Here is a 12,778-nt window from a genome sequence, read left to right as displayed (position 1 = left end):
CATATATCACACTACAAAGCTGTCAAGAGTAAATTTCGAGTGTCTTGCCATTAACACGTTAAAACATTAACAGACATTACATTAAACATTAATAAACATTCCCACATCACCTTAATTATCCTCAGTCACTTCCCAGTCATATCTGTATCAATAGCTAATGAGTACGCGGAACTGAGAAAACCGCACAACAAGAGAAACAAACTCGGGTTACCGTCTACGCCGTCCATCACCTCCAGCTTAAGAGCCTTTGTTGCATCAAAGCAAAACGCCCGGATAGAATGCAGTCCTAATAATGAAGCGTTCTGCTTTAATTTTGTCACTTTACTCAGTATTTTGTCCAATGCTATTACTTCTCCCTAAAAAATGAAAACGGAGTGTAAATGTGAAGCAGTTCTGAAAGTCAGCAATACAAAAGACGAGTGTAAACAGTGCTTGTTTGCTTTCCTCCCACCATGCCTGCTAAATTCATTAACCAAATGCACAGCAAATTCACGTTGGCTGTAAGGAGGTTTAGCTCAGTGGTAGAGGGTTTCTTACAAGCACAATGCCTGTCAGTCAGTTCCCAGCGCTGAAATATTATATTCTTCAAATACCTTGTCTTTTCTTTCAACACTTTCCTGTCAATTGTTCTTCAACCTAGCTATAGTTTTCAAAACTGAAAAAAAAATGTTTGCAATATTTTCAAGAAACTTAGAAGCATTCCTGAAGGTAAACAGAACACCACCAATCTCGAGTGACTGATCACCTATGAAAAAGTATAAGCTTCCTCTACGAAACACACTCTCCTCAAGGAGTTACATACAAATGAATATCTGTCTTAAAATGTTCATGGTACAGAAAATTATTTGAACTATGGTAACCAAAATAAGGATGTCATGACCCCAATCCTCAGTGTGTCACAGCAAAATGCTTTGGAAAGGCACAAAGTTCAAATGCTGCTAAGGACACCAGGATCAGGAAAGAACTGAGCAGTTCCCGAGGAGTGTGACCTAGTTAAAGAGGAGAGCAGTGTAGTAGACTGAATGACAATGATTTCCATAGGCTCACAAGGAGTGGTATTATTTCTAAAGATTAGGACAGGAAGTGTGTCACTGGGGGGCTGGGCTTTAAGGTTTTACACGGCCCAGGCAGGCCCAGCGGCTCACTTTCTTTTCTTGCTGCCTGTGTATCCAGATGCAGAACTCTTAGCTCCTCTCCACCACAATGTCTACCTGTATGCCACCATGCTTTCTGCCATGATGAAAACAGAAGAAATCTCTTAACTACAAGCCAGCCCCAGTTGAATGCTTTCCTTTATGAGAGTTGCTGGCACATGGTGTCTCTTCACAGCAACAGAGTCCTAAGACAGCCAGTAAAGCAGAGTCCTCGAAAAAGGAGGAAGGTCAGGGTCACTGTGGCAATGACAGGAACACAGTTCAGAAGGATGATACCCAGGTGGTCCTGGTGAGGAGAGACTGGCAATCCTACTTTTAGACAAAGCACTGAACAGGTTTTGCTGACACAGCACCTCTGGAGATGAGCAGTGGAGAATCCCAGATGTCATTCCCTAGGACCTACTGGGTGCTATCTCAAGAGGGATGCTCTTATTTATAAGGAACTACTCTGGGGCTGGAGAATAGTCAGGGAACTTAAATGGAAACTGCTACAGGTCTGGCAGGAGGGCCAGGTGTGGACTGTCTGAAAAGTTCAGGCTGTAGGAAGCTCCACTCAAGTCAGAAAGGGCATGCGCAGAACCTCTTCACTGTCTCACTGATGGAATAGGTGTCTGATGGACTGAGCCTGAGGTTGAGGGGGCTCTAGCATCTGTCAGGTTGTATAGCACCAAGGAGGAGGTTTCAATGCCCCAGGAAGTCTGGAGTGCAAGGGGTCACGACTCAGGAGGCTTCACAAATAGGAAGGGAGCTCCTCCTGCGCCAATCCTGGGGCTGTGGTTCTTTTCTCCAGTCTGTGTGTGCTCGGGAGAGAGACACCCCTTAGCTACAACAATGAAGGCTAAAACCCAGAGCTCTTCAGGAGAATGAAGCTTCCCATGTTGACTGTAAAGCCCCTGGTATGCAAAGGAAAGCTAATGAAATCATGGCAGCTCAGGTGTGAACCAAGAACCAATACAGGTTCAACGCCAGCAGCATAAACCACCAGCAAGGCCAGTGGCCAAACATCTCAGCTGCCCACGGCCCACAATCTGTGTCAGGGCACCAACAGAAGCCACTCCAGCACCTCATCTTCCCCTCTCCACGTCTCCCTTTTCCTTTCTAGCACACATTTTTAGCAGTATTTTCACTGTGTTGTAAAGCATCCCATGCTTTTTATATCCCTTCATAAACTTAATATTTTAATGCACTTTTTATTACTAGAAAAATCCATTTTGTTGGCTTTTATTCTTTTTGTCTCACGGTGTCCTCCACCTTCTCTCTTACTAACATGCAGAGAACCGTGGAGTTGGACTCGTCAGCTGCCCTGAGAGATACGTGCAAAGGTCTTTCAGGTTAGCATCCATGGATCCTGGGGCACCATGTGCCTTTCAGTTCCTGAGAATCCGAGGCACTGCCTCAGCCTGTGAAGCATTCAGGACACTTGTGATTCTCCATCCCTAGAAGTCAGCAAAGCATACAGAAGTCTGGCAAAAGAACTAGCCTTAGACATTAACCTTGTAAGCTCTCTCTAGCTTGCAACCACCATTATCCTGGGACCCACTACTGTATGTTGCTTTGACGAGGGTATAAAATGTCTGACTGCTTAGAATAACCTTGTCTCCACCTCAGTCTTGTTGAGACCTGTCCATCCTGGCCTGGTTTTCACTCCCACCAACCATATCAGGAGCCCCTGGTTATTAAGTAAGAGCTGATGATTACCTAACATTTTTTTCTTTATCTGTTTAAAATTAAGAATTTCTGCTTCTCGTTTCCACTACTCAGCCTCCCTTTATCTAATTTTGCCTTTAAATTATCTAATTATTGAGCATAAAGGCTAACCCGGCCACAGTATAACAGCTGTGGACTCTTCAATGTCTTACTGATGTCTTTGGATAAATCATTCAAACTAAAAGTCAACAAATAAACCAGAGTTAAACTGCATCATAAACTAAATGAACTTAACTTCATAATGCCTCAAAAATATCCCACCCAACAGAAACAGAATATTCATTCAGCCACGAACTTCTCTAGGATCGACTATATTCTGAACCACAAATCAAAGTTTTATCAAACGTAAAACAATGAAAATAATAAGAATGGAAATTCTGTGACATATGCACAGATGATCTGTGGGGAAGAAGGGGACCCAGCATGAGAGTGGGAAGAGCAATGATGAGGGAGATGAAGAGAAACAAAGTATAATGATAAATATATAGAGAGATATCAAAAAGAAGGTCAGACTAAGTCAAAGTCACACAGTCATAGTTTTAAGAAGATGCTGAGTCATGTGGGTGATGTCTGATAGTCCTTACACGGTGGATCGACTCTTCTGTATAATTCTTATTTTTAAAAATGTATATATCACCCGTATGCATCAGCTGCATGAAAACTGTAATACATGAGTTTTCTGGTCATGTTACTAGATAGCATCAGGATTTGATAACAAATCCAACAACTTGACAAACGGGTTGGACAGACAAAGCCTTGACATTTAAGGTGAACTAAGCAGGAAAAGTAGGGAAAAGAGGCAAATGGGCTCAACTAGACTAGAGAGAAAGTGAAATGCCCTAGCAGTGTGCTGCCTTCACAAATGCACCAGTCTGGAAGCTGCATTCATATGCTTGTTTAGCTAATAACAAAAAGCGTCAAAAGCTCCAGCAAGCACCAAGTATCCAACAACCTACACTCTAGGACGAGGCCAAACGGCTAATTGGGCTGACAGCAAGACGGTAACCAGGATGTAAGACACACAAAACTGGGCAAGTGACAACAGTCTCAGTTCAACAAATGTTTACTGTACGTCACCAACGCATTGCTTTCTTAACAGCATCATGAGGTCATAGCAAGTGGATTCACCCCGAGTCAGTCTCTTTGGAAAGACCTGTTTTACTACAGAAAGTAAAAGTACTGGGAGAACAGATCCGTGATAAGTGCACCTGCCTAGCTTGTACAGAGGCGCTGGTTCAATCCCCAGCATCGTGCCCACCCTCAAGCAACTTGTGAGTAAACCGAAAGGAATGTACATTAAATACTCCATACATTAACCTACCAGCTGTCATCATGCTGTGGCCCCTGAAGTATTTCATTTATAAGCTACACTCTTTAATCATCTTAGATTCTAGAACACATTGTGGGTAAGTGCAACTGGAAGCAGACCTGGAAGGAGAGCAGGATAGAGAGGATCCAAACCCAGCAGGAGTAAGGTTTGCCCACACGCCTCAGGACGCAAAGCCCCACCAACCCCACTCCCTTCTTCTTAAGGAAGTCACTTAGCCTCTTGGCCAAATTAAACATCTAAGCACTTGGGATCCCTCTTAATGTAAATAAAGCATTCCCAGCCCCTTAGCCCCAGCCAATACTATACTATTGGAAAGCAGTACCCCCCTCCCTAAGATTTACGTACCTCTTCCCCACTCCCCCAATGAAGAGAGCTACTGTTTCACAGAACATTGCCTGAGAGAGCATGTCACTGGGTATCAGTGCCTGACACTGGAGGGAAGAGGCAGCACGCCGTCCCCCTCTGTCCAGCCTTAACTCTATACACAGCATGCTTCTTGTTGCGTATTTCCAAGCTCTGCTACAGCTAAGTCAACTCTTTGTCAGCTTCACAGCCATCCCTACACAGCTGAAAAAGGATAAAATCACAGAAAAAGGATAAAACTATCCTCACGATAAAGTATATCTGAAGGACACACTCATGACTGCTTAGGAAAAAACTGGACATGTCCATATCTCATTGTTGGACTCAATTTTCTAGACTTACCCTCTCTCCTCTTTGCATCCGTTCTCTTTGCTTCCTGTTAACTGAGAAGACTGAAACAAGGGAGAGAGTGCACAGTACTACATCCGTTCCCATTCACCAGCATTTACACTCCTGTGTGGCCTTCGCTCCTATGTCCACGTCATGTGTCCTGCACAGCATTTTCTGGCCCATCTCTCCTATTCAGTCATTACTCTCTTTCCCGGTGTTATCAACCTCTCACTAAGTATCCTCATGAGCCCACACACATCATAAAAGGCATCTATAAACCTTGAATCCCACATCACTGCACTGCCCCGCCCTCTGCAGTTAGGTTTTAGCAGGCATTTAGTTTTATAAAGCTTTAGACAGAAAAGATAGCAACCAATGGCCTGTTTTTTATACTGAAGAACAAAATACAATTAATGAGTTTTGAACAAAGACAGAACCAGCCCATGAGAAAAGAAAGATGTTTGGCACATTCATATGTAACAAGAAAAATGCAGTAAAATTTGTATGAAAGTTACCCAGGATCAAACTCCCTCACATTTGTGATAAAGACACACTCCCAGGACTCCATTCTTTTCTAGATACACAGTGATGTTTCTATGTTCATTGTATGTGTTCACATAGACCACAGGGATGATGGCACACTGATAATACTCTCTGAAGTTGATTTTCACTGGTGATTTATACCTTAGTAGCTCATCTAAATGTAAAATCTCAAAGTTAAGAACAAGAAAACATCTCTTAAGTATTTCAGATAAATAATCCTATCAGGGCACAACTCTACTGTTGTATTAGCAAACTGGAATCTCTTGAGAAGGTCCTCATGAATGATGGTCACCTGAATTGACTGTGTTAACAGCTGAGGGGACACCCTAGCTTCCTGTCACCCTCAGTGCCGTGGGAACTGTCTGAGGGGAGCCTCCATGAAGACATCTCACCTGGTCGTGCATCAGTGCTGCAATGTGTGTAGTTTTGCCCCCTGGTGCTGCACACAAATCTAGAATCTTCTCTCCAGGTTGAGGATCAAGAACATGAGCTACAACCGTAGATGGCAAATTCTAGAAGAAGAAAAAAGAAGAAAGGATGATTCTTGACAATGTAGCCTCTCAACTCAATAAACTCAATAAATATAACATTTTCCACATTTAATTCTGGAGGAAGTGAAGGACAGGGATTTAGAAGATAATAGTTCTTTCAGAGAAAGGTCAGGAAAGAGGTGTCAAAAGTCACAAATAACACAGACTCCCTAGCAGTTCCTCACCGCTCTCTATGGTGACTTCAATTATCACATGGACTGAAAGGGACAGCTTCTGCCAAGCTCTTACACACACCTGATGTGACTTCAAGATGTAAATACTTTAACCGTCACCTTCAAGCTACTTAAGTCAGTTCCTCCAGTCAGGAAACTGTACCATGGCTGGTGAGATGGCTCAGTGGGTAAATGCAGTGCCGTCAAACCTGACAACTTGATTTTGATCCCCTAGACCCACATCGTAAAGGAAAAGAACTACCACAGCTACCATCTGAGCTAAGCACACATGCTGTGACACATGTGCAAACACACACACACACACACACACACACACAGACATTTAATAAGAACAACAATATCCATTTAATTAAGTTATCAGCCAGTGAGTGCAAGCTTGAGAAAATAAATGCGAAGCAGCAGCTTAATGCTGAACATTAAAACCAGCTCCCGCTGGCTCAGGTTACTGAAGGAGAAAGAATATTACCTTGCACCAAGATTGTCTTACACTTTACATTTTCTCCTATTTTCAAACATACTTTAAAAACTTACAAGAGTGACTTTTAACCTGGCAGTGATGTGGCATTCACTCATCTCTCCAGCGGCTCAGAGAGGAAAGCCCACCAGGGAACCCACAGTTAAAAACTGCACCTATAGGAACCCAGCCTTCCCAAGGAGACGGAGTGGACACAGCAGAACCATCCCTCAGCTCAGCAGCCAGCCAGGTGGGAAGGGCAGAAGGGCAGAAACAGGAGAGACCCTGCCTCAACAAGGCGCAATTCTAAAACTGGACTCTGCAACTGAAAACTTATTTCTGAACTGATTTAAAGAAAAAAATGGAACCTTTCCAGAACACGCCCCAGGCAGGGAAGCTTTCAGCTCTGCAGGTAAAGAGCAATCATCAGTGTTGCTGCTGAGTGGGAAGGTACTTAACACTTAAGGACACAGGGAGATTCTGGGCCGGCTAACTTTAGGTGGGCCATTCCCTTCTCCTGTACTACAGCAGAGGAGTCCCGGAAGCCAGAATGCTCACAGCAAGCATGGCTTCCACCAGTTTCTTAGCTTTCAAAGACATCAAGTGTGTCCGCTGACAACTACCTAAGAGCAAAAAGGATTTACACGGATTTTCAGAGCACCAGTCTCTCGGTCATATGCCCTGTATGAGCGAGCACGTGTCTTCCTTTTGAGAAGAGCTCTGAGTGTGGCTTTTCTACACCCAGGACAGCCTCCCATTACTCGACCTGCGGTCTCAGCCGCCCTGGGTGATTTCAGCTTCGGAATATTGTTTTAAGGATTTAAAGATATAAAACCGCTCAGATCCACATGGCGCTCCGACCGCACTTTCAGTGATGATCGTTAAGCCACCTATAAATACCACCGTCACCTGAAAGTTCACATTTGTCTAAAAGGCCGTCTGTGATGTCATACCACTCTGCACAGCTGTGAAACTTTTCCATTTGTGACAATCTAGTGCATATGTAAGAATATGGTAATGATTTTTTTTTTCAAATTCTCCAACTTACATGTGGGCCACTGAGATGGCTCGGCAGGTAAAGGTGCCTGCCACCAAACCTGACAACGACAGTTCAATGTGCAAGTCCCACATGATGGTAAAAGGTGTCCTTTGACTTCTACACAGGGCCACAGCACCAAATGTGCCTCCCAAAAATTATAAATATATAAATATAATTTTAAGAAATTTAAGCACGACTTACTCTTTTGATCATTTTTTTCTTTTTTGAAACCCCTTAGAGAAACTCTTGTTACCTGATTCTGTCCTACATTCAACCAACGTATTCAAGTTCTTCTAACAAGGCACAAAGAAACTGATAGCTAAGAAACCCCAATGGCCACACTGGGCTGAGATGAAGGTAGGTGATTTTCATTATCCTCCTGTCCTGCATTCTGATCTCTGCAGACTGAGTCTTGCTGCATGCAGCCTGCCTGCCTGCGGGAGCCCCTCCTTCCACAGCTCCTCCATTCCCTGGGACTTGGTCTCAGTGCAAACACCAGTGGCCTGGCTCTCCTGCTGCCCGATTGGCCTTTCTTCGTAGCCATCAGAGAAATGAGGATTAAAACCATTTTGAGATGTCATCTAACCCAAGTCAGAATGCCCGAGATCATTAAAACACAGGAGAGCTGGTGATATGTGGAAAAAGGGAAACATTCAGTCACTGCTAGCGGAAGTGAAAACAGGCACATAACCTATGGAAATCAGTATGAAGGGTCCTTCAAACACTGAAAATGAATATACCACAAGTGCTACTGCACTCCTGGGCGGTACCCAATAGACTCTACATCCTGACAGATGTTTGCTCACTCCTGTTCACTGCTGCTTTATTCACAATAGCCAGAAATCGGAAACAGCTTAATGGTCAACTAAAAAATGAATAAAGCAGAAAAAAATCATCCTGGATGAGGTAACCTCAGTCCCCAAAATATAAATATTCTATGTTTCCTCTTATGCGTGGCTGTTAGCTTTAAATCCTTTGAAATGTAATGCTACAATACAAGTATCCACAGATACAGGTATCTCCTAAGGAACCAGGAGAAGGGGAAGGAATTCCCAAGGAAGGGAAATGGAATATAGTGTTATAGAGAGATAAAGGGAAAACAAATAGGAGAATTAAATAGGGAGGGAGTGGGAGAGAAGGGTAGAGGTGGAGAGAGACAACTAACACTAAAGAGCATTTGAAACCCATATGGAAATCCACCATTGTAGACGCTTCCTAAAATACATACACATAAAAGGCAATCTACATAGTGTCACCAAGTGATAGGGGACAGTGCTCCAACAAGACAGCTCTTGATACCAAGTGACAGCTCCAATGGCAGGGATGGGAAAGCCCAAACATCACAGGATATTGCAAGGCTATTGGCTACTGGTAAGGCCCTCTTGTAAAGACAACGTGCATATGTAGCACCAAGCACTGACAAGAAGAGCGGGTACCTAACTACAAGTTCCAACCCTACTGACCAGCAGTCCTGGTGCTGAAGGTACTCTGTGTGCTACAGAAGGAGAAAGGTCATTGTCAGTATCTCCAGCTATAGATCCCACAACCTATAGCAGTGACAGACTGCAAGATATACTGGTGCAGCAGTGGCACAGACGTTAAACGAGTGACCAAACGCTTTTTGATTGCACTTAAGGTCTGCCCCTTATGATGGAACCCATACCCAACATTTCTAAACTTGCAAGAGCCTGTGACAGGTCACGGGCCTAGGGGAAACCCAACACTATTATTCCGTTACAGGAAGAGAATAGTACAAGCATTCCTAATGACACACTGTCATATCCAGAGATCAGTGCCTGGCTCAACCCTCATCAGAGCAGCTTTTTCTGCCTAGATGAAAATTAACAGACTCACCCCTGGACAATGTGGGAACACTAAGTGACTTCAGACCAAGTGTTCCTAATAGGATGCCTTCACCAAAGCCCTGCCTGCTCAAGAACCTATGCAGAGGAAGAGGCAGAAAGACTCTAAGAGCCAGAGGTGACAGATACCTCCACAGAAACAATGTCTTCAGACACAACAGGACGACACACAGACGGGCTCAAGGCAGCTGCCAGCACACATAAGACCTGCACAGATCCAAGCCTGGGAAGGTCCCAGCTAAGAGGGGGCGTGGCCACGAGCTCCCACCTCTATCTGGAAGTTAGCTGTGATTGATATTGCAGCTTAGGTAAAATTAATTTTCTCCAATAAACTCTCACTGGGTATTGATAAACTGCATACCAGGGCAGATCCTATGCCCTGGAATAGTTGGTCAATCAACACAAAACAAACTCAGTGGTATTTTTGTTTCCTTTTGTTTTTTTGTTCTTTTTGTCCTGTTTTATTGATCTGTTGCTTGCTTGTTTTATGGGTTTGCTAGGAAGGGGGGTGTTTATTGGTTTTGTTTAATGTTCATTTTGCTTGGTGTTTTATTTTTTTGTTTTTTCTTTTTCTTTTCTTTTTTTTTTTTGAAAGAGAGAAAAATATGAAGATGGGTGGGTAGAGAGGTGGGAAGGACCTGGGGGGAAGTGGGTGTTGGAGGAGGGGAAAACATGATCAAATATACATTGTATGAAAAAATTTTTTTTTCCCAACTGAAAGAAAATCTGGTGGCTCTGAACTACTTTGCAAAGAGAAATTTAACATTAAAAAATCAATACAATTTTCAGACCAACTAAACTCAGGTTGCAAAGCTATAAAAGCAGCATTTGTAACACTTAGGAAACAGGAATTTCCTAGAGACGAGCCACATTCCGGCAGCTCGGACTGGATTAGGACCTGCATCTTCACTGCCCCTGTACTAATGTGTGTGCAGGTGTCCAGGAGTCATGTCTGAAGCATATGCTTGAATCAGAGACCTGGGTTCAAATTGGCAGTTTCTGTTTCACAGTCAATGAGGCCCAGTTAGCCCACTGCCTACTACATACTTTATCTCTTTAAGTCTCTTGCCTTACCTATGGCCTTAAAGACGTTTAAGTGATGCATGAAGTAATATATACAAAACACTAATGCAACATAGTTAAACCCTCAGTATGCCTTAAGTGTGATCATCATTATAATCTAAGTTGGTCATAGGCTAACCAATGGCCTGCTACATATAATATTCCATGAAAAAGAAAAGTTTCCACTAGGAAAATGACAAAAAGTTCAACTCTATCCTCAAATATAAAAGCTTTTGTCCAGCAGTAGGCTAATGTCCTTTGTTAGAGTGAACAAGTAGTTTTATGGCATGTACAGATGACATGGATCACAAGTTGTCTTGTGATTTCTATTTTATAATCATCCCTGAGCTAGTTTTACAGTCAGAAATCCAGAGGGCTCGACATGCGGCCGCAGTTAAGCGAGATACAGTGTTCTTAGAGAGGCGCTGAGCTCAGTTCCCAACACTCACATTACACGTCCATCCCACACCTTCTTCCGGCCTCCGTGGGCACTTGTACTCAGTGCACACACCCACAATGCAAACACACACATCCATACAACTGGAAAAAGAAAAGAGAGATAGAATCCAAAATCAGGAAAGGCAGCTCAACAAGTTGGTATAAACAATATGAGATCTAAAAGAAGTTTGTGCTATGCAGATTTCTCCTTAAAGTCCAAACTAAATCATACGCTAAGCAGGCATATGGTCCTTTATCTTAGCAGAGAGAAGATGAAGACTTTCTTCATGCTCGCAGTGAGAAGGTATACAGAAAACACCCACTGTGAGTCAGGGGTGTTAAAAGTGATCCCATGCGAAGCCAAACCAAGCAACAAAATCGCCCAAAGTGATTCACATCCAAGCAGGCAGAAGGCTATCGGTCCTATCGCTTTACATCAGCCCTGAGGTTCAGTTAGATAGTAATAAACACGAATCACTTTTGATCTGTTTTGCCCAGACATAATCTCCAGATTTGTGTAGTATCTTGTGGTTTAATACTGGAAGAGAAGAAAACATGTTGCTCCTGGACATGGGTTTAACTTGAGATGTTGCTAATTATTAGCAGTGTGACCTTGGCCAAGAGCCCCAACAGACCTAGTCTTCGGTATTTCCATTTCATACAATAATAGCATTAAAATGAGTTGATGACCATGAATGTACTTAAGAAGCTAGAGAAGGTAAAATGACCCATCCCATCCCAGCACTTAATCCCAGCCTGACAAAAGCCTGCTGGCAGGAAACCACCTGAGTAATACTGAACATCACTCTTATAACTAGAACCTTAGCTGCACATCAATATGTGCATTGCTTATGATTAACATTCTGAGACCAAAGGCAGTAATTATATCATATCATAAATCACTTTAGACATGGGGGACAGAGTATTAAATCAATACAAAAAACAGGAGTACTCAGAAGAACTATCTTGGTATTTGACAATGGTAGGTCAGAAGTGCAAGAATATTAATAAAAGAGAGAAATACTTTGTAATAATTTATGCAAATGCTTTAATGTCACTCGGTATTTTTCTTACCTGTAAAAATATATAACCAGATAGAACATTGTCAAATGAGGGACTGAGATATATGGGTTCTGTCATTCTTATGCCTATACCCCTAAAAAAAAAAAAAAGAAATTAAATATTAGTCTGTGTATAGTATATATTTGTAGGAAAGACTCATCAGTTCTACATTTATTTTTTTTAGATTTATTTATTTTTATTTATGAGTACACTGTTGCTGTCTTCAGACACACCAGAAGAGGGCATCAGATCTCATTACAGATGGTTGTGAGCCACCATGTGGTTTCTAGGAATTGAACTCAGGACCTCTGGAAGAGCAGCCAGTGTTCTTAACTGCTGAGCCATCTCTCTAGCTCCTTTTCTGCATTTAAATACTTTGCTTTATTCAACAAATTAGAATGGTTCTATTGATTGTTTTGAATTTTACAAGAGGCTCATCCAAATAAATAAGGCTACATAACTATTTTAGTAAGCACAAGAGTTTCCTTTAAGAGCTCAATAAATTAAAAGACAAAGAACACATAATCTTACCACTTCATTCTAGTGGAGTAACATATGTTGTGCATGACTGAATGTATAGGGCACTCTGCTAGACACCTAGATGGAAACGAGGAAACACGCCTAAGCTCATGCTGGTGCCGAGCACTGACAAAGGCAGGGCCCCGCTCCCCTCCCATCTTTCTACACGACAGCTGCTCAGTATGCCCAGT

The 12,778-nt window shown here is 42.7% G+C and overlaps 1 protein-coding gene across 2 annotated transcripts in view; it reads right to left on the bottom strand.

Moving 5' to 3' along the window:
* The window catches only part of Nsun6 (NOP2/Sun RNA methyltransferase 6), a 38,497-nt gene that overhangs the window by 9,481 nt on the left and 16,238 nt on the right, over positions 1–12,778 (bottom strand). For both annotated transcript variants that reach the window (XM_032884182.1, XM_032884181.1), the window contains 3 exons: positions 12,081–12,162; positions 5,820–5,939; positions 212–356 (listed from right to left, as the gene is read on the bottom strand). In XM_032884182.1, the coding sequence (XP_032740073.1) occupies positions 212–356; positions 5,820–5,939; positions 12,081–12,162 (347 nt within the window). The remainder of the gene's footprint in view (positions 1–211; positions 357–5,819; positions 5,940–12,080; positions 12,163–12,778) is intronic.

Source organism: Rattus rattus, chromosome 14 (assembly GCF_011064425.1).
Source record: "Rattus rattus isolate New Zealand chromosome 14, Rrattus_CSIRO_v1, whole genome shotgun sequence".
In the NCBI taxonomy this organism is placed as follows: domain Eukaryota; kingdom Metazoa; phylum Chordata; class Mammalia; order Rodentia; family Muridae; genus Rattus; species Rattus rattus.
This window is presented reverse-complemented; position numbering and strand designations above follow the sequence as displayed.